At 37.8% G+C, this 22644-nt stretch overlaps 1 protein-coding gene across 4 annotated transcripts in view; it reads left to right on the top strand.

The window, feature by feature from the left end:
• The window catches only part of PTPRZ1 (protein tyrosine phosphatase receptor type Z1), a 167683-nt gene that overhangs the window by 117218 nt on the left and 27821 nt on the right, over positions 1-22644 (top strand). For 2 of the 4 annotated variants that reach the window (XM_081800181.1, XM_081800180.1), the window contains exons 12-15: positions 2737-6331; positions 10658-10802; positions 18355-18446; positions 21399-21484. In XM_081800181.1, the coding sequence (XP_081656307.1) occupies positions 2737-6331; positions 10658-10802; positions 18355-18446; positions 21399-21484 (3918 nt within the window). The remainder of the gene's footprint in view (positions 1-2736; positions 6332-10657; positions 10803-18354; positions 18447-21398; positions 21485-22644) is intronic. The other 2 variants (XM_081800183.1, XM_081800182.1) reach the window with 1 other exon arrangement.

The following is a 22644-nucleotide window of genomic DNA, read 5'->3' as shown; positions in this document are numbered from 1 at the left end:
ACGAAATTCAGCGAAGGACACCTTTGTGTGTGTCTGTGTGCGTGCACATGGATAGGTGTATACGTGCCAGCTCCTCATGATATCTTCACATGGCAGAGAGCAGAGCAGAAGAAGCAAGCTCTCTCATGACTCTTCCTATAAAGGCATTAATCCCATTCATGAAGGCTCTGCCCTTAAGACCTCATCTAATCTCAGTTACTTCCCAAAGACCCCATATTCCTAATATCATCACTTTGAGGGGTAGGATTTCAACATATAAATCAGGGAGAGGGCATAAATACTTAGTTCATAACACTGTTCACTACCATTGATTCATGCAGGAATGAATGATGGAGGTTGGCAAATTCCTGGAATGTATCTGTAATGGTTTTTAAAACTGAATTTGGAAACGAATAGTTTGGGGGGTGTTTCTTAGATTGTCTTCAAATAAAAATGCATTACCTTGAAGGATAAGGTATGTCCAGCATGATCAAGGCCTTACAGTAAAATTTTCTAAATGGAAGCTGTGAAGAATAACAGGTGTGACACAGTTGAAAACCATAGTGGAAGAGAGATTCACAATAACTTCATAAGAAAATATAGGAAGGAGTATACATTAAAATATTTGTGGTTTCAGGTATGTATGAAGTAATCATAGAGCATGAATGATCTGTTCTTCTTGAAATGTTGACATGAGGCCGTGTGACTTCATAGAGATCAACAAGATTTGGTTAGGTAGGATTAATGAATGGTGCATTATTTGCATCACCTTTTTTTTTTAAGATTTATTTATTTATTTGAGAGAGAGAGAGTGCTCAGTGGGGGAGAGGGGCAGAAGGAGAGGGAGAGAGAGTCTTAAGCAGACCCTGCGCTGAGGGCAGAGCCCGGCGTGGGGCTCGATCCCATGACCCTGAGATTACAACCTGAGCCAAAACCAAGAGTTGGACGCTTAACCAACTGTGCCACCCAGGCGCCCCCATCTTCATCAGATTCTAAGAGGTATCTGAACATGGTTTAAGATTCGGATTTTTTTCCTCCTGATATTGGTTAAGTTCTTACTAATTTGTACTCTGTCAGTTTTCTTCTTTTAAGGTACACGACTTTAAAAGATCTAATAAGGGGCACCTGGGTGGCTGAGTCATTAAGTGTCTGCCTTCAGCTCTGGTCATGATCCCAGGGTCCTGGGATCAAGCCCCGCATCGAGCTCCACATCGGGCTCCCTGCTCAGCAGGAAGCCTGCTTCTCCCTCTCCCACTCCACCTGCTTGTGTTCTCTCTCTCTCTGTCAAATAAATAAATAAAATCTTTTTAAAAAATAAATAAAAGATCTAATAAATGACAATGCTAGCAAACTGGCAAAATCATATCCCATGTGGACTAAAAATACCATATCTTGATAAACTTTTGGCAGTTTAGTTTTCTAAGCATATGATTAGACATAAAATGCACAGTTAAAAAAAAAAAATCCCAGAAAACATGGATTTTTTTTTTAAGATTTTATTTCTTTGTGTGACTGAGAGACACAGCGAGAGAGGGAACACAAGCAGGGGAAGTGGGAGAGGGAGAAGCAGGCTTCCCGCCGAGTAGGGAGCCCGATGCAGGGCTCGATCCCAGGACCCTGGGATCATGACCTGAGCCGAAGGCAGACACTTAATGGCTGAGCCACCCAGGCACCCAGAAAACATGGATCTTGATTGACCTCTAGCTAGAACACTCCTGGGCCATTACGGTGACAAGCAGTCCTGGAAGACTGGGTCACCTGAATGGTGTTTCTAAGGAAAATACAAAATTAAGTAACTAGTGCTAGAAGCATACTTTGACAATTTGTCTTTTTTTTTTTTTTAAGATTTTTTTTTATTTATTTGACAGAGAGAGACACAGCAAGAGAGGGAACACAAGCAGGGGGAGTGGGAGAAGGTGAAGCAGGCTTCCCACGGAGCAGGGAGCTCAATGCGGGGCTCGATTCCAGGACCCTGGGACCAAAGGCAGACTCGCAACGACTGAGCCACCCAGGCACCCCTTGACAATTTGTCTTTAACAAAATGTCTGCCTATGGGGGCACCTGGTTGGCGCAGTGGGTTAAGCATCTGACTCTTGGTTTTGGCTCAGGTCATGATCTCAGGGTCCTGAGGTCAAGCTCCCCATCAGGCTCTGTGCTCAGCATGGAGTCTGCTTGTCCCTCTCCCTCTGCTCCTCCCCTCCACTCTCTCTCTCAAATAAATAAATAAAATATTTTAAAAATAATAATATGTGTTAATTCATTGAATTTGAATAAAATAAAATTTTTAAAAATTAAAAAAAATTAAATATCTGCATATGTCTTGAATGGAAAATCTTTGTTTTTTTTTTTAAGATTTTACTTATTTATTTGACAGAGAGAGAACACGCATTCAGTTGCCAGATGAGCTGAACAAATAAACACAAAACAAAATAAGTACCATGTTAAGTAACACTATCAATCAACAAATTATAATGCACCTTTGTTTCAAAGTTGTGGTATCTAGTAATTTAATTATTTCCACAGCATTAAAATAAAGGCAGCCATAAATAGGGTGTTTTCATTAAGTTTAATTAGTGTCCCTAGAAGGTGGATGATAAAGGTTATAAGGATAGAGGCATGGCTTCTAAGGGATGGTGCTTTATGAGGAAAAGTTCCCACAAGTGAAGATTAACAGTATAATGTAGTATAAGATATTATTAAGAACTCATTTTTTTCTTACCTCCTTATGTCCCATTAAATCTTGTTTGCTTTTCAAAGGAGGAAGAAGAGGGAAGAGACACTGGAGAAGACACTGTTGTGAATCCCGGTAGAGAGAGTGCCACAAACCAAATAAGGAGAAAGGAACCCCAGATTCCTACTACAACAAACTACAATCACGCAGGGACTAAATACAATGAGGCCAAGACTAACCGATCCCCAACAAGAGGAAGTGAATTCTCTGGGAAGGGTGATATTCCCAACACATCTTTAGATTCCACTTCCCAACCAGTCACTGAATTAGCCCCCCAAAAAGATGTTGCTTTGATTTCACGGACTGTGACTAAAATGCCACCTCACACTCTGGAAGGCACGGCCGCCTCTTGGAATGACAGCTCTAAAACTATTCTCACATTTCCACAGATGAACTTGACCGGGACCGTGGAATCTTTAAATACAGTTTCTATAACGGAATCTCAAGAGGTGTCTACTGACATCAGTGAGGATGAGAGTTTACTGACAAGTTTCCAGCTCGATACCGGAGCTGACGATTCTTCAGGCTCCAGTCCGACAACTTCTTCTATGCCGTTCACCTCTGAGAACATATCCCGTGGGTATGTGTTTTCTTCAGAAAACCCAGAGGCAATCACATATGATGTTCTTCTACCAGAATCTGCAAGAAATGCTTCCGAAGGGTCAGCCTCGTCGGGTTCTGAAGAATCTCTGAAGGATCCTTCCGCCGACGGGAACGTGCGCTTTGCTAGCGCGGCAGATGGGGCAACACAGCCCGAGGCTGGATCGGGCAGAGAGAGCTTCCTCCAGACCAGCTACACCGCGATACCGATCGATGAACCTGGGAGGGCAGCTGGGTCTTCCGCTCCAGGCCCGCTGGTGTCACTGCGTCCCCCGGTCACGGACCTGGAAATGCCGCCTTATTCTACCTTTGCCTACTTGCCGACCGAGGTGACGCCCCGTGCGTTTACTCCATCCTCCGGGCAGCAGGACTCGGTCCCCACCGTCCACGCGGGACACTCACAGACAACTCAGCCGGTGTTCAATGGTGAGACGCCTCTTCAACCTTTCTACAGTAGTGACGTCTTTCCTCTAGTCACCCCTTTGTTGCTTGACAATCAGATCCTCAACACTACCCCTGCCGCTTCAAGTAGTGATTCGGCCTTGCATGCTACGCCTGTATTTCCCAGTGTCGATGTGTCATTTGAATCCATCCTGTCTTCCTATGATGGTGCACCTTTGCTTCCATTTTCCTCTGCTTCCTTCGGTAGTGAATTGTTTCACCACCTGTATACAGTTTCTCAGATCCTTCCACAAGCTACTTCAGCTGTTGAGAGTGATAAGCTGTCCCTGCATGCTTCTCTGCCAGTGGCTGGGGGTGATTTGCTATTAGAGGCCGGCCTTGCTCAATATTCTGATGTGACGTCACATCAGCCCACTACTCATGCTGCTTCAGAGACATTGGAATTTGGTGGTAGTGAATCTGGTGTCCTTTATAAAACGCTTATGTTTTCTCAAGTTGAACCACCCAGCAGTGATGTCATGATGCATGCACGTTCTTCAGGGCCTGAACCTTCCTATGCCTTATCTAGTAATGAGGGCTCCCAGCACTTCTTCACTGTTCCCTACGGTTCTGCAATCCCCGTGCATGGTTCTGTGGGTGTAGCTCCTCCGGCTCCCTTGTTTAGCAGCCCTAGCCACATTCCGGTGCCTCCGTCTTCGGTAATAACCCCGATCGCATCACGGCTGCCGCCGCCTCCTGGCCTCTCTGGGGATGGGGAGTGGTCTGGAGCCTCCTCTGATGGTGAATTTCTTTTACCTGACACAGATGGTCTGACAGCCCTTAACATTTCTTCACCTGTTTCTGTAGCTGAATTTACATATACAACATCTGTGTTTGGTGATGAGAATAAGCCGCTTTCTAAAAGTGACATAATATATGGAAATGAGACTGAACTGCAAATTTCTTCTTTCAGTGAGCTGGTTTACCGTTCGGAAAGCACAGTCCTGCCCGACCTGTACGATACTGTAAATAAGTTGAACATGTCTTTACCAGAATCCCCCGTTTCCTTTTCTAGCACAAAGGGCACGTTGCCAGGGTCTCTCGCTCCTCCTGCCACTAAGGTTTTTGATCATGAGATTAGTCAAGCTCCAGAGAATACCTTTTCAGTGGAGCCTGCACACGCCGTATCTCAAGCGTTCGGTGACACTTCGCTTAGACCTGTGCTTAGTGCGAGCTCAGAGCCAGCCTCCTCTGACCCTGCTTCTAGTGAAATGTTAGCTCCTTCAACTCAGCTCTTCTTTTATGAGCCCTCAGCTTCTTTTAATACTGAAGTATTGCTGCAGCCCTCCTTTCAGGCTTCTGATGTTGACACATTGCTTAAAACTGCTCTTCCACCTGTGCCTAGCGAGTCAATATCGGTTGAAACCCCCAAGGGTGATCCCCTTAGTTCTACAGGATTGCATCTCCTGGCCTCAAACTCTGCTTCGAGGGAAAACACGCTGCTTGCTACATCTGTACCAGTGGTCGAGGTATCGCCTGCTTCTAACGCGCACGCTGCTTCACTTCAAGGTTTAACCATTTCTTACGCAAGTGAGAAATACTTTGAACCGGTTTTGCTTAAAAGCAAAAGTTCCCAGCAAGTGGTACCTTCACTGCGCAGTAATGACGAGTTGTTCCCACCTGCCAATTTGGAGATTAACCAGGCCTTTCCCCCGAAAGGAAGGCATGCGTTTGCTACTCCTGTTTTATCTATTGATGTGCCACCAAATACACTTATAAATCAGCTCATGTATTCCGATGAAGTTTTCACCTCAACCCAGGGGTCTCTCACTGATGAGGTATTTGCTGGTATCCCAGCAGTTGTTTCTGATACACCCGTAACTGCCGATCAGTCTGTTCCTTTAGGAAATGTGCATGTTTCCGTTACAGTGGTTTCTCCTGACAAAGATGGTTCTGTCCCCACAACCAAGTTGCTGTTTCCCTCTAGAACAACTTCTGAGCTGATTCAGAGTGCCAGATCCAATGCTGATTTAGTGGGTGGTGGTGACGATGGTGATAATGATGATGATGATGATGATGATGATGATGACAGAGATAGAGATGGCTTATCCATAAATAAGTGCATGTCATGCTCCTCCTATAGAGAATCGCAGGAAAAGGTAATGAATGATTCAGACACCCAAGAGAACAATCTTGTGGATCAGAATAACCCAACCTCATATGCACTATCTGAAAATTCTGAAGAAGAAAATAACGTCACAGGTGTCGTATCAGCCGGTCAGACCGATATGGACAGAAGTCCCGATAAATCACCAGCAGCAAATGTGCCACCCCAAAAGCCCAGTGGTGGAAAACAGCACAATGACGTTCAGACTGGTGATGCCCTGCTTCCTTTCACTCCAGAATCTGGAGCATGGGCAGCTGTTGCAAGTGATGAAGAGAGCGGATCAGGGCAGGCTCTCTCAGATAACCCGAATGATAACGAGACTTCCACAGATTTCAGTTTTCCAGACGTTAATGAAAGAGATGTTGATGGGGTCCTGGAAGCAGTTGACTCAGAAATAACTCCTGAATCCCCACAGTCCTCAACACCAACTCTTACTAGCAGGCACTCAGAAGTATTCAACATTTCAGAGGCAGGTTAGTTACGGATCCAAGAGATAGACTGAGGTGTGGTGGTTTTCTTCCTCAAAAAATAGAAAAATCATGGAAGGAGAAATTTGGCGAAGTGGCACATCATTTTGTTTTTTAATCAAGACACTCAGCAAATCCATTTACAGTTTTTAAAGTATGATTTTAGTCATTATTTCAAATGAATATTCAACACGTCTTGGTTAGTGGATAGATAAAACGTTTCTTATTTATTGTCAATTTTTCATATTCTACAAGATGCCAGTTACATGTGGGAGCAATTATGTGTGCGTAATGCATTTTTAGTATACTGCTTTTTAAATGATAGATCGGAGCGTGCTGTTTTTAGGCAGTTTTAATTTTTATATTCACTTATGTTCTAAAATAAGTTGTAATCTAATTTCACTGAATTATAAAATGGATTATTAAAACTCTGATACGTAATATGTTATAAACACCTCTCTGACCCACCCCACGGAAAAGATATGATAATTTGCACATCCACATCAGCCTGGGGAGCTTTACAAAAAGTTCTATTGCTGAGTTTTGAGAGTTAATGGTAAGGTTTGTTTTGTTTTGTTTTAAAGAAGCTTTTAATTTTTTTAAGTTGTCTTTGTTTGATTACCTTAGTGTTGCCTAAAGAGGGCAGTGTGAACTAACAAGACACGTTCTACTTTGTACTTGTGGTTATACACCTTTTTAAGAAGTTAGATAATGGTCATTAATATGCAGAGTATGTATAGGTATTGTATGACAAGATGTAAAACACTAGAACATTTTCTGTAGACATGCATTTCATTTGTTAATGTATTTTATGCAAATTAGTTTATTGGCCAGCTGTTTCTTCAAGTAGATTACTTGCAACATATATAATACAGATGTTTGCTTTAAATGCCCATGGGGAGAAAAGGGAAATTCAGTACCATTAGGCATATGAAATACTAGATAATTTCATTGCCTTGATCATAATAATTTTATAATTTGCTTTTATTAAATTTTAAGGCATTTTTTTTTGAAATTAGCAATGATAATATTTAAATGTTAACGTAGTAAGTCAAAAGGTAGGTTAAGGTAACAGCTTGCAATCTTATTGCATAAAAGCAGATATTTATAAGCCAGATCATAGATACCAGTCTCATCAGGGTATTTTTTCTCTTTGTTATTTCCATCCTTTCAATTAGTTGTATATTTTTCCTCCAGTCAGTGCAGCAGCAATTAAAAGTTTGTACATTTTGATAGAGAAGTTTTTCTACATTCTGACTTGATACCTATTTAACATTTGCATTCCAGTTTAAACAAACTCTGATATGTGAGAATGAATAATGAATCCACAGGTCACTATATTCATTAGTGTTGCCATGTATATGAATTGTTATCTGGCTTCAATTAAATTTCAGGGTTTTTTTAAATTTTTATTAGATTTATTTTAAAGACATATCAGGAACTCATCCCTTTTTTTTCTATCTTCCTAGGTAGTGACATCATCAGCATGTTCTTGCCAGATTATGCTCTTATGGGGAAACTATATATATATTGCAAAATGCCAAATCTAGAATTATGAATTAAAACTTAGCAATTTCTTATCATTGCACTAATTTGATTAATTATTAAGAGTATGTTCTCCCACTCAGAGGAGAAAACAGTAGGAATATAACTTCCAATATCATCAGGTAACATAATTAATGGAGTAACTAAGATCAAACAAGATTAGGGAAGAATTCTTGCCCGCTTTTAAAACTGTATCTACAAAAAATCATATGTACTCTGTCTTAAAAAGTAATTGAATATGGCTCTTTATCAAATGCATACAGACTAATTCTGAAACTTATTATTTTATTATGTACTTCTAGAATGTAGAATAATTTATAAGACATGTTCCCTAAAACAAAATAGATAAGGCAAAATTAGTATCTGCAATTTATGAATGCATAAACTGAGACCCAGAGATACTAAATTACTTGATTCAGGTCAGGTAGGGAGTCAACACAAAACTGAGGCTGGAATCATGTGTTATTGGTGTCTGTCTCTTGGAGACTATGCTTTCATTATTGAGGACAATAAAATATACATAATGCTTAATTTGTAATACCAAAAGTATACTGTTTTATTCTAAAAATGTATTTTCAAGTATTAATCTTAACTTTGTCTACTGATCATCTATAGGTAGATTCTTGTCTTATTTAAGTAGCTCATATACACTACTGGACCATATTGAAATAGATATTTTAGTCTCAACTAATGAATATAAAGATCAATACAACTAGTTGTTCCCCATTACAGTATGTAAAGCAACAACCAGTTGATTGTACTTCCTTTTTTTATAAATATATTTTTTTGAATTTGGGGGGCATATTTTATTCATTTATTTATTTATTTATTCATTTATTTATTTACTTTTTAAGGTAATCTCTGCACCCAACCTGGGGCTTCACCTCATGACCCCGACATCAAGAGTTGCATACTCTACTGACTGAGCCAGACAGGGGCCCCTGATTATCTATACTTTCATGTGGTATCTCATCTTGAATAAAATACCTGGGTTTCATAATATGTGATTACCATGGATTTATCATTCTAACTCCTCAACGAAAATGTTTATTTTAAAATCAGACCCCCCAGAGAACTTATGAGTAAAATCTGTATTGCAAGATTATATATGTGTGCATGTGTGTATAGTGTGTGTGATATGTATGGTAATTTGTTACATGCTTTATGTGTTATATATCTTATATATATGATCAGACATATCTCATATATATGTATGCAATACATATATATAAATGAGATATGTATGTATCTACATACATACATATATATACATATACACCTATATACATAGTATTATTATATAAGCTCACTTTGTATATAAATTAATGTACATTATTGGTTTTCAGACATGAATGTGGATCAAAATCACCTGGAAGACTTGTTAAAACACAGATTGCTAGGCCTTACCTGCAGAGTTTCTGTTCAGCAGCTTTGTGATGGTTGGCGTGGGCCCAAAACTGGCATTTCTAACAAGTTCCAGGCTATGCCAATGCCAATATTCTGGGAACGACATTTCAAGAGTGACTGATACAGATAATGATATTAACCACCATTTGTAATTTCTAGGTACTCGGGACTTTTCTAAGTGGATTACTTCATTGTTTAGCCACAAAAATTCCATTTAGGTAACAATCGTTTTAATAGACAAAATGTGAACTTAAGTTCTCTGCCGTTAGATATACTTACTTTAGGGCTGCATTTATGAATTTGTTACTCTCAAATGTATTCTTCAATCTTGAAATTAAACCGATTTCCCTTTGTGTCCTATCACTAAAGTAAGATGCTTGGTGTATAAAGCACCTAATGTGCCGGGAGTCTAGAACACAGTGTAGACTCTCATGGGAGAACTTGGATGTAGTTCTTCCAGAATTTCTGCAGGCACACACTAAGAGCTCTTACTTTGGCAGAGCAGTTCTGAAGTCCAGTTGGGTTGGTTCCCCAATGCACACACTTCAAAGGAGAAAGGAAGCATTATGACTGGCCCCAGATACCCTGAAGTTCTGAAACTCTTTTGAGCAACTTGGAAGAATGGCGCCAGTTGCAATGATTTTGAAAGTGCTAAGGTGGTAATGCACCTAATTGGTGACAAAAATAGTCACTTGCCATCTTTCAAAATTAATCCAAAGACAGAAGTTAAACTTTTCTGTAATTTACACTTGCATATTTGAAAAGAATTCCTTCGATCTATGTATTCCTTCAGTTCGCATGCAATAGTATTTTTATTTTTGGTAGAGAAAAGTAGTTGATAAGAAGGGCATTCAAAGTAACACTTTAAAAGCAACCTACATTTAAATTTTTAATAGTCTTCTGGGTTGAATGGTTATCCTAATGTAAGAAGGGTTATCCTAACCTTCCCTCTTTATGGAATTTTTAATTGCTCCTAGCTACTTATTTAATTGCAGAATTAAAAACATCTTATTAAAATTAAGTTTGGAAAATCAAGATTATATATGGTACAGTAAGTAGCATTGTTTTTCCTGGTCATTTTATTTAAAAACTGGGTAGTTTATTTTAATACTTCTGTTTTCCTTTTAGCAAGCTTTTCAAGGCAGTGTTATGCTCATTTCTTGCCACAACACCTGTACGGATCTCTGCTCGGAGAGCCTGCCTTACTTTTTAAACTTTGCTTTACTTAAATTGGCTTGTAATCGTAGACACTCTTTGTATCATAGATTTGAAATTGTAAAGGTAAGCACCAGCAATGAAGGTTGCACTTACTCGGTTGAAAAATGTTGTGACTTATTCTTAAGCTTAAATATCAACTCTCTCAATTTTCTCCGACTACAGAGGCCAGTAATAGTAGCCATGAGTCTCGTATTGGTCTAGCTGAGGGGTTGGAATCCGAGAAGAAGGCAGTTATACCCCTCGTGATCGTGTCAGCCCTGACTTTTATCTGTCTAGTGGTTCTTGTGGGTATTCTCATCTACTGGAGGTAAGTTGAGTGCTTGTTTTAGACGTGTGTTTCATAAAGCTTAGATTCTGCCTGTTGTTTACCTGAAAGCTCTTCAAAGCGTATTCAAAATTCGTTTTACTTGAGAGCTACCATTAATTTAACCATAAATAAGGTGATTTTGTAAATCCAAAGACATGACAATACAAGATTTGATTGTTCTTCATACTTCAATGAAACAAAGTTAAAATGGAGGAATTCCGGCTTCCATTAATATTTAATGCAGTATTTTGACAGCGTACTTTGATATTAATCTCATTAACATTCAAACATTATCATAGCATTTAACGTAAATCTAAGCTTCTCAGCTTAAACGCTCCAGCTGTTACAATTTCAAAAGTTACTGTTTCGGAAAACATAATTTTTGATATAGTAAAAACAGAGTTTATTTGTAATAGTGGATTTTATACAAGCTGCACATCGACGGCATACTGATAACAAAAAAAAGATAACCCATACATAAATGTAAAAATCAAGCAATTAAAATGTGGGTATGATGAGGAAATAAAGTTGATGACTGTATTAAGACGCATAGGACTTTAAAATTAATTATAATTTGCCTTGAGGATGAAATATAGCTTTGCTGTCATCAATAGCCTATTAAGACTTTTAAAGGACAAAGAAAATTGCATCCATCCTAAGCTTCCTGTCCCATAGCAAGCAGAACACACTGCAAATTAGGGAGTTTACTGGGGAAACAATGTAAGTCAGTATAACTATTATAACTGTATCTAGGAAAACAAAAACTTTATGACGATATAAGGAATCATAGCTTAGTAATTTCTTCCTTTGTTTTAAAAGAGAATTTTGTTCAGAAGCTTTATAATTAATTCCTTTTTTTAAGCAACATCTTCCTATAAGTTCATATGACCACTCTTTATGTGTTATCTTAAAGTATATTCTCTCAGTTTACTCAAAAATATTTATCATGTTTATGGACTATTTCCCATGTGTGTAGTACTATGTTGACTACTATAGAAAATATCAAAAAAGAATGAATGAATGAATGAATGAATGAATGAGTGAGTGAACAAATGAATGAAGTCACGATGGCTGAGAAATTTATGCTTATTGAGAATTTCCCATGAAAAATTTATAACATACTATATAAAAGTTTACATATGACAACAGAAATTGCTAATGGTAACAGGGTCAGAGAACAAGGGATCTTATAGGCCAAGATGACAGAGTAAGTGTAAGATGTAGGGCTTGAGCTGGATAAGATTCAGAAAGTGGAGATAAAGGAGACCAGAGACCAGCCTTCCAGGCAGGGACACAGCAGGCAGGAAGAATGGGAAGCAGGGGGCAGCTGGGTGTGTCTGAGACAGTGAGGTCTGGAGCCCACAGTTGCATGTCTGGACATTGGTTGACTAAAGTAGAATGTTTTCATGACAAGCTGTGTTTCATATCAGACTGCTTTTACAGAAAAGAGTAAACCGCAGAGGACAGAGAACAGATCATACTTTTGTTATACATGAGCTGGGAGTCTGTTTTGTCCATAACATGATGCAAACAAAGCTGCTTTCTTCACTGATTCCTTTAATTGCCAATGACTCTTTTTTACAGAAGATTCCATGCTCAGCAGAGTAGCATGAACCCAGTACACAACCCATAAATGTTTGCTCAACAAGAATTCATATTGCGGGGCGCCTGGGTAGCTCAGTTTGTTGAGCGACTGCCTTCGGCTCAGGCCATGATCCTGGAGTCCCAGGATCGAGTCCCGCATTGGGCTCCCTGCTCAGTAGGGAGTCTGCTTTTCCCTCTGACCCTCCCCCCCTCATGTGCTCTCTTTCTCTTTCTCATTCTCTCTCTCAAATAAATAAATAAAATCTTAAAAAAAAAAAAAAAGAATTCGTATTGCTTTTCTCCCTACTCCCCCTGGGTTTGTTGGCCAAACTTTTTACCAACATTGATTTTGTGTTTGTTCAGGTTCCTGGTTTCTAATCTGATTTTCCCTGCCAAACCGATTTTTGAAATTAGTTGGAATTAGAGTTAATTTTTTAAAAATAAGATGGAAAATAAACCCAAGTTATACTTCATAAAAAATGGTGTTAGAATAAATTTCCAATAACAATGTCAGATGGTTTACAGTTATAATATTGAAATAATTAGAATGAGAATTTTAATCTTTTTTACTTAATATTTCAAGTTTATTTTTTGCAAATTTGGAAGTGTCTTATTTAATATGATTTGATATTTCATGGAAAATTAAAATCTGTAATGGTTTTTATTTTTTAAAAGATTTTATTTATTTATTGGAGAGAGAGAGAATGAGAGAGAGAGAGCATGAGAGGGGGGAGGGTGAGAGGGAGAAGCAGACTCCCTGCCAAGCAGGGAGCCCGATGCAGGACTCCATCCTGGGACTCCAGGATCATGACCTGAGCTGAAGGCAGTCGCTTAACCAACTGAGCCACCCAGGCGCCCCTGTAATGGTTTTTATATTCTGTTAATAATGGGTCATCTCATCTGTATAATGTGCAGAAAAAAGAGAAATGGTTTACCAGTTGAAAAATATTAAGTTGACCTTCACCAACAAGATGTTTCTCTTTTCCTCACAAATAACACTTTATGTACCTTGAATTCAGAGTGCATTAGCTTAAAATATGAGCACTCTGATGATTTTATGTATGTATTTTATATCTATCTATCGAACAGTCTGATAAAATCTGTCACTCTTTTACTTACCCACTTAAAATTTAACATATCTGTCCTTCTCACATCCTTTTGAAATTAATTCACTTCAAAATGTAACTTTTTAGATCAGTAATACCCCAGGGGTATTAGTTGGTGACAGAAAATGACAATGTTAGTGCATTCTTCAAGGTTTTTGTGAGATATTCAAATTCTGGTGTAGACCCATATGATTTCACTGGCCAGTATGAAAACCTTTTAGACCTTTGTGGAAAGAACAGCCTGTGGAAAGATTCAAAAACAGAATGGCATACCCACAAAAGTCCTAATAGTAACGCAGTCCTTATGAGTTTTTCCAAGCTGATATATTTAAATGTTTTTCTAACCTAATTTCTTAGGAGAAAAAAATAATTGTAAAGTGATATAATGAGTCATTTCTTTTGTCTCTTACCTAACTCAAGGTGGTCCCCTAGGTTTTGGGTAAACCTTGAGAGAAAGCATGTTGTAGCAGGAAATCAGAACAAATTAGGGGTGATAAAATCTGGGTCCCTTTCCCAGCTCTGCCTGGCATTTGTTCTATGGTCTTGGGCATGTCACTTAGCCATCTTTTCCTCTCTCTACCATTTCGGGGGAGGGTTCACTAGATCATCTCTAAGATTGCAGTCAGACCTTCTTTAGGGTCTCTGTGATGAATGCGGCATAATTTTTGAATATGGTTATATTTGTATAAGGATCCAAAAAATGGAATAATAATTACACATTTCTGGCTTTTAATTCTAAATACTTAGTGTGATGAAAAGGTGTAAATCAAATAATCAGATTAACATTGATTGATAGGACCTATGTCTACAAGTTTAAAATAGTCATCACTTTTTTCATCATGGCTGAGTGATAATTAGCAAGAGACATAGTTATCAACACTTAGCACATAGACGTGAAGACATTCACTGCTTATACAGAACAGATGGACTATAGATATTGAATCTTGTCATACATTAAATAATATGCCTTGAAATTATTTTCCAGATGTTTTAAGGCAGAATTTACATGAGCCAAATCGTAAGTTTCTAAGTTGCAAAATGACTTCAATATGGAAGATTTTCAGAAAAGTTCTTTTTAAAGAAGACAAAAGGCAAACTTTTGAGAGCCTTTTTAAGCGTTGAAACCTGAAAAATACCAAAGGTATAATCAACAGAATAGCACTCCATCAAAAGCAGTATAGAAAAGAATGTTTGTCTATGTTTACATAGACAGTTGTTTTGGCTTTGGGGAGTGGGAAGAAAAGCAGTATGAGTTTTCTCTTGATCTTACGTTCAAATTTATGAGTCACTAAGGATAAGCCACCAACCCAGAATGGAGACCTCCCAGTACCATTCTGCCTCTAGTAGAATGTCACTTCCTAGGTAAAACTGCCCTATAAAATATACTGAGCAATATATTATTACTTTCATCAAGAATTGATCCCACGCTATTTTAACTTTTCCCACTTGCAAGTTTTTTGGTATGATTTTATAACGTTCTTTTGTTGTTTGTTAATACAAGTAATGCTATTGGACCACTTATTTGCTAGACCAACAAATATTTGCTTATATAACTAAAAAGAGTAGAGTTGGTATTTACCCAGATCCTACAGTGAATATTAAACATACTAAACCCTAATACCAATAAGTTTTAATTTACCTTTTTCTGTTCTGTGAGGTGCTGCCTTCTTCCCATTTTCTTAGACCCATCCTCTCTCTACCCATCCATCCATCCATCCATCCATCTTTTACTCTAGATATATATATTTCACCTCTCCCTCCCAAATGTTTTGAGATTTTAAGTTATCCCATTTGGGGCTCAGGTAGGCAAGAAGTCTAGGATGCAGCTGAATAACCTATGGTTAGTGGAATTTAGTTACTCCTGGAAATCCATCTAATCATTCAACATTTAATACCTATTGTATTCTTGGCACTACATTCAGAGTTGGGTTTATATAAATCAAAAGACATTTAAAAATGTAATGAGGATATAGGCACAAAACAAATATATTGCAAAATAATAACCCTAACTAACAATTAATTAAAAAAATATTTAAAATTATGTAGAATAGAGTTCAGGAAGTGAAGGTCATCCTTGGATTAATTAACCATATTTTTCAAAACAGTCTTTGTAAAGGCATGGAAGTTTGTGTTGGGTGGGGGTGCAGTGAAAAGAGAGAAACTAGAATGCTAGAGGCTACTTAGGAATGAGAGCTTTATCACAGAGAAGATACCTCCGACCTGTCTTTAAGGAGGATAGGCATATTCATAAGTGAGGCATTTTGGTCAGGAGAACCATGATTAAAGCAGGGAGGAGAAATAGTGAGTGAGGACGGGACAAGGCATGTTCAGTGATCTGCAACTTGTTTGTATTATTGGAGTATAAACTTCAAGGAGAAAGTCAAAACAGGTGAGGGCTGTAGCTAGGTAGCATTTAAGTACTGGAAGATCTTGGGTACCAGTATCTAAAAACCTGTCAAGTACAGAAATTGAGTCGATATATCAATGTAACAGGGAGATCACATTTTTGGCTTGATAGCAAAAAAAATATCAACAGTAAGAAGCATAACAGTGTAACGAAAAGGCCTCCTCTTTGGGTACCACTTAGAGGTACTTAGAATGAGTTTTCAGTTGGTGTGAGAAAGAAATATCTAGCAACTAAGGATGATTCATAAAGGAATGAGGTCCTTGTCACCGGAGACAATCTTTATATGTCAGAGAGATTCTTTATCTGTTGCAATCTTGCACTAGGTCCCTTAAGACATTTTACAACTTTAAGATTCATTGAAAAATAAACAGAAACACTTTTACCAGTTTGTGTAACCACATTTTAGAGGAATCAAAGAGATTTAACTGTGATTTTAGAGGAAGTAGCAAGCCCGGTGTTTTCCTATCCACGTGGCAGGACCTGCTACATCTGCAGTTGCACAAATAAACCAAACTCCCCCGATAGTTTCTGCTCCAGTCCAGTTTCAGTTGTGCTCAATGCAGACTCTCAGTTGGGTAGTTTCTTTATCATGAGACCTGTGGCCCTCAGCCCTCCCCTCATTCGTAGTCTGCTGTACTCTTTCCGCTTTCCAGGATGTGGACCTAGCTCAGGTCGCTCTGACACTTGATTCCATATCCATTCATCTTCCTCCTACACCACCTGTTCTCTCTTGAAGACATTCTTGTGTTCTCTTGATTATCTGTGTCCTCTTATCAAAGGCTTATATGATCACAGCAGAGGGTTGATCTTCACTATGCACATGATGGCTTTTGGATTTTTTTTTTTTGCTTGTGACATTAAGGTTACAAATAAACTATATAATTTTATAGTACTCATACTTACAGCAGTGAATTCCTTGAACAAATATTTTGGGGCCCCTACCACTGCTCTTTGCACTGAGGACTAACACTGTGTTTAGACAAAGCCCCTTGCCTTCGTGGGGCTTAGATTCTGATGAGGGCAACTAAAACCATGTAAGACAAATATATAAGTAAAGAATTTCGGAAAGTGGTAAGTGACACAAAGCTGACAAAAGGGACTATAATAGTGACTTGGTGGGATGAGCTAGTACTTTTAGCAATGTGATCAGGGAAGGACTGTCACAGGAAGTGGCACTTGAGCCAGTGCAAAAATGATGGGAAGGAAGCAGGTGGCCAGAAGGAATGTCAAGAGCCAAAGCCCCAAGTTGAACTGATGGGGCCTCTTGGAAGGAGGAACAGAAGACCAGCGTGGGCCTGAGCTTAGTAATAGGGGATCCTAGGAGAGGACACCCCTGATGTGGGTGGGGGACCAGGTCATGGAGGGTCTCATAGCCCTTGCTGAAATAATTGAATATCATTCTAATTCCACGGGGAGGCCACTGAAGAATTTTATGCAGCAAACTGTTTACTGAAGGAATTTTACAATTGAGGTGTGTCCTATAGGAACAAATGTTATGTTAAAGCTCATTAGAATAAGTACCTTGTAGCTTGAATCTTAAATTGAAAATGAGATTGGCATTTTTACCCAGATATTTTTATTTAAGCCTAACCGCTCATGAATAATATTTCAAATAAATTAAATGACCCACATCAAAGAGTGTCATTAGCAGTTTTAATTATCTAAATTTTTTTAATTAAGTATGGTTTGCATTAGTTTAAAGCAGCAGTTGGTTCTTTGCTCTTCTCAATAGTTTGTGGTGTGCTCTTACCAGATGTTACTCTTATTATCTGAATGAAAATAGATTCAGGTGACATTGTAGGTCATAGCTGTCGTTGATTCCAAATATATTCATTCTCAAAACCCTCATCAACAAGACTAGCATCTGTTGGAAAGAAAATCACGCCTGGTCTTGGTTGTATGCTCATTATTTCCTCACTTCGTTCTGTCATTACTGCATTATCAGGATAAAGCTGTCTTCCTTTTTCATCAAAATATTACCACTGTAGAATTACATTTCTACATAGCCGTAGCTACCTTTTGCTAGCATATGCTGAATATGCTCAGAAAGGTATGGTCACTTAAATATTGAGTGAAAAGAGCTTTGGACATGATTTTTTCCACTCCGGTCCAGGCCAAGGTGGCAGGACACGCTGGTATATGGCAACAGTGAAAGAGTAACTAGGGCACTGAAGTGTCCTTATCGCGGCAAAATCCTGTCGGGTACCAATCAGCTACAACTTCAAATGCCATCTCTGTTTTCAGCATGTCCGGTATCTCCTCACTCGGACGCATCTGGCGTATGTAGAACTGAGATCCATTTGGAGGCCATAAAATTCTTTAATACTTCGTGTTTTATAAAATAGATACAGCTTTCCATTTATGTTTTAATTCTGGAGATTTCTGTCATAATTTGCAAGCAGCTCAGAAGTAGTTTATGGCAGCTAGTAAATAAATTGCTTTCTTTTCTTTCCAGGAAATGCTTCCAGACTGCACACTTTTATTTAGAGGACAGTACCTCCCCTCGAGTAATATCCACACCTCCAACACCTGTCTTTCCAATTTCAGGTAATAGCTTAAGGTGTGACCAGGAGTAGCGGAAGGTTTGTCCTTACTGGAGTACTTTGCAAAGGGCTCTAATGGATATGAGTAAATACTTCAGTTGCCCAAAATATTTATTACTGCCATGTATCAGGCACCAAGGTTTCTATCTTATTCTCATTAATTTTGAACATTTTTAACCACATAGATGATATGGCAAAATAATTCATAATATTCAGGTATAGTCTGTTAACATAACATAGCAATAAAATATTAGTTAAGAATAAGGCTGACCTTCAGCCATTTCCAGTACTTTAATTGAAACCTGAACCACAGAAGTCAGACTAAACCAAGGCAGTAAGGCTGGATAGGACAAAATAACAAAGAGAAGCATAATGCTTAGTTTCTTTCTGATCATCTGACTTTATGTGAGAAAAGCTTCCTTAGCTACAGTAGGGGGAAAAAAAAACTATAAAATGGTGGGAGTAGAAGAAAAACATGAGCACACAAAGAATGTGTAATTGCCTGAAATACTTAAAGTCACAATGTCAAACAGTTTGAAGACTGTCTATTTTTAACAGAACTTACCTGGTTAACAATATTCAAGAATTAGCCAGGGTCATTTTGACTGAGACATCCATTGACCCTTGAGTGCACACTGTAAGATCACAGACATTTACTTGATTAACATTTTATAACATTTCAGAATGAAAAGTGGTAACAAAAAAGGAATTGCCCAGAATATGTGAACCATGGAAGAAGCTCTGGAGGATAGAGGATAAAACAGACACAGAGAACCACCGAACCAGGGAAAACAGAAGGAAAAATTCGTCAACGTGGTTCTTTTAAAGAGGCCTCTTTTTAAATTGACTGATACTCTATATGTTATTGTTAGAGGCCCAAATTCCACAAGATGTTATCTCCTCAAATCTCATGATTTAAAAAACATTAACAAAAAAAAAGAGAGAGAGAAGCATTTTCTGTGTAATTTTCAGGGGGCATAGGAATTAAAAGTGTTTGGCTTTTTCCTCTTTTATCCACTCTGAGTCTTTAGCCACCACTTACTTCTGTTTTTCTAGATAATTTTAAAATTCTGTACCTTTATTTTAGTACAGCACACTTTCTTATTAACATATTCAGAATTCTGAGATTGGCAGCTCTCAGGTGTCTGTTACATTTTGATTCCCTTCCCTTTCATACCTCGTGTGCAGACGCCCTCAGCATGCATAAGCAAATTAACATAATATCGCCCCAAGTCCCATATCATTTATTATTATTATTTTTTATTGTTAGAAAATTTTAATAGCCTATCCTTATAATAAAAACATACAAAACCTTAAAGGCAGAACAAAATCAGTTAAATAATCCCAAATCAGGACGTTGTCCAGGAACTCCAGAATCCCCTGTTCTACTTCTCAGAAGAGTTGTGATCAAGGGCATTTCCTCATTTCACCTGCGCTCCAGATCACCCAGATACCTGCCTTTCCATGTAGAATCAGAAATTAAAAAGATATGTTAGTCTCACTTACTTGCAGACCAGTTCGTGAAAGAAATGACCAAAACACATGACTGTAAATAAAAAGTAGTCAGTTTGGTTGTGAAAAGAGGTTAGCTGTGCAGGATAACATCTATGGGTTTGAAGGACCCTCATGAGAAGAGCTAATGGTTTAGATGTGACAAGCTATTTCTGTTTTCTTGTCTAATTATAAAAGCTACTTCCAGGCAAGATCCTTCTGCAGATGTGAAGGCAGAATTACACCTTTGTCTAGTGTTTCTCAAGCTTAACTGGCTAATTCAATTTTAGTATTCAGGTACACTCATCTAAGAGAGAGAACAGATGGATTCTACTTTTTAAAAAAATCAACAAATTCTTGGTAACTGAAGCTTAAAAATATTAAATGGCCTAGATGCTGAACATCTGTTGATGTAAATAAGTGTTTCTAGTGAAATGTGTTTGATGTTTCCTTGTCAGAGAAATCACTTGTGAAATTGCATACTGTGAACTAGTAATATGTTTAATCTAAGAAAGTCTTTCCAGATTGGGGGGGGGAAACAGCCAGTTAAAATAATTTGGCCCCTTCACAATTAATTAACAGATCCAATGACTTTGTTTACATAGCATATTTTCAAGTTAGAGTTCTTGAAATTTTACATATTAAAAGTCCCAAAGGTTTTTGACATTATCCTTAATGAATAGTCTGCATTTCAATGTTTTCTGTTATTTATGGAGAGAAGGAAAAAATGTGTTCAAATGTAAACATCTGACTAACCGTAAAACATTAAGCTATGTAATTTTATAAAACTGAAATTATACTATATATTATGTTTAGTTCATGGTAAAATTGAAAATATTTCTGCATTTTTTTAAAGATTTATTTATTTGAGAGAGAGAGAGCACAAGACGGGGGAGGGTCAGAGGGAGAAGCAGACTCCCCACTGAGCAGGGAGCCCGATGCGGGACTCAATCCTGGGACTCGATCCTGGGACTCCAGGATCATGACCTGAGCTGAAGGCAGCCGCCCAACCAACTGAACCACCCAGGCACGCTCCCTATGCATTTTTTTTTTTTACCCAGAAATCACATTCATGTGAAATGTGTTAACGGAAATGCAACTCCTACTCGTGTTAAAGAAAGTTACCCATAAAAAGATGCAGTCCATTGATAAGACGTGAGGCTTTGGTGGTATTCATTATTTAACTTTAAAAATTAATTCTTGTTTCTCTAGAGTATGAATGGAAAAGAGATTCATGATCAAATCAGAATTATAAAATGCAAGTTATGATTGATAGTAAATTTGAAGAAAATTGATCATTGCTGCTTAGTGTTTCATTGGAAGCTGCAATTCCCTTGGGGTTGTAGGAATAATTGAACTTTGAAGTTGTTTGAGAAGAAGGCACTTTATAAATCTTTATAAGTGAGAGGCATATTCCTTTCTGTTGAATTATCCTTTCCGAACTAATTTTTTTTTATTTACTTAGATGATGTTGGAGCAATTCCAATAAAGCACTTTCCAAAGCATGTTGCAGACTTACATGCAAGTAATGGGTTTACTGAAGAATTTGAGGTATGATTTTAATATGCCTATTTGAAAAAATATGGAAAATAGTAAATTTAAAAGATTCAGCAGTAGGCTATTTCTTGACCTAAAGACATTGAAACCATTTTCACTTCTAGGAAGAATATTAGTTCTGTAATCACTTATGTGTTTAGATGTGTTATGGTTACCATATAATTTAGAAAATTGGTTTTCCATTTTAAAAGCCAAGTTGTCCTCATAGGAAAAAAACATTGTTAATTTTCTCCCATAAAGTACAGAATTCCAGTATTCTTCTTTTAATCTGAATTAGTAACACTGATTCCTTTTAATTTTCTAAATTATATAAATTATACTAAACTACTAAATTTCGTGATTTTCAACCGAAGTACATATAAACTCTTACTTGTTAAGTATTACATCAGTGTAAATGCAGAAGCATTTATTATACAAGGTCTAATAAATATTATACGAGGTAAAGTCCTATCTTCTCCTCAAGAAAATACGCGTTTCTAAAAAACATTTGAACTGCACAATCAGTAAAAATTTTTCTGGTAATATTCCATAAAATAATCTTGGTTAGAAGAGTCAGAGAAATTTGCTGCAAATTTACCATGGCCCACTAAACTCTCAGTTAAGCAGACTTAAGTCCAGAGTTAACAATGACAACCACAAAAAAATAAAGTTACCATTATTGAGCACTCGCTAATATGCTGTTTGTCGCACTAAATGCTTCTACATTCAATCTTCACCCAACTCTGGAAGTTATTTGATTTTTATCTCTATTCATATTACTGATAAAGTCCACTTCCCTAGAAGTCAGTTAACAACTTATAAATGGTAGCGCTGGGACACTTATCTCGATGAGCATTGAGTGATGTGTAGAATTATTGAATCATTATACTGTACACTACAACTAATATAACACTGCATGTTAATTATACTTCAATTTAAATAAACAACTAATTAATTTAAAAAAAATAGCAGGGCTGGGATTCAAACCTAGGTTTGTGATTTTCAAACATAATACTTTCCATTCCAGCAAGCAAGAGATCTTTAGCCTCCTCTCTAGCCCCTCCCCTCTAGGAAACATCACTTTGCTTTTCTGTCTCCACCCTCAACCCAGAACTGCTCTATGGATCTCCCTCTTTGAAGCACTTTGAGCACTGATCCTGATCAGAGGGTGTCCC

This window comes from Leptonychotes weddellii, chromosome 12 (genome assembly GCF_054177405.1).
Source record: "Leptonychotes weddellii isolate Sample4059 chromosome 12, ASM5417740v2, whole genome shotgun sequence".
NCBI classification, from domain to species: Eukaryota; Metazoa; Chordata; class Mammalia; order Carnivora; family Phocidae; genus Leptonychotes; species Leptonychotes weddellii.
This window is presented reverse-complemented; position numbering and strand designations above follow the sequence as displayed.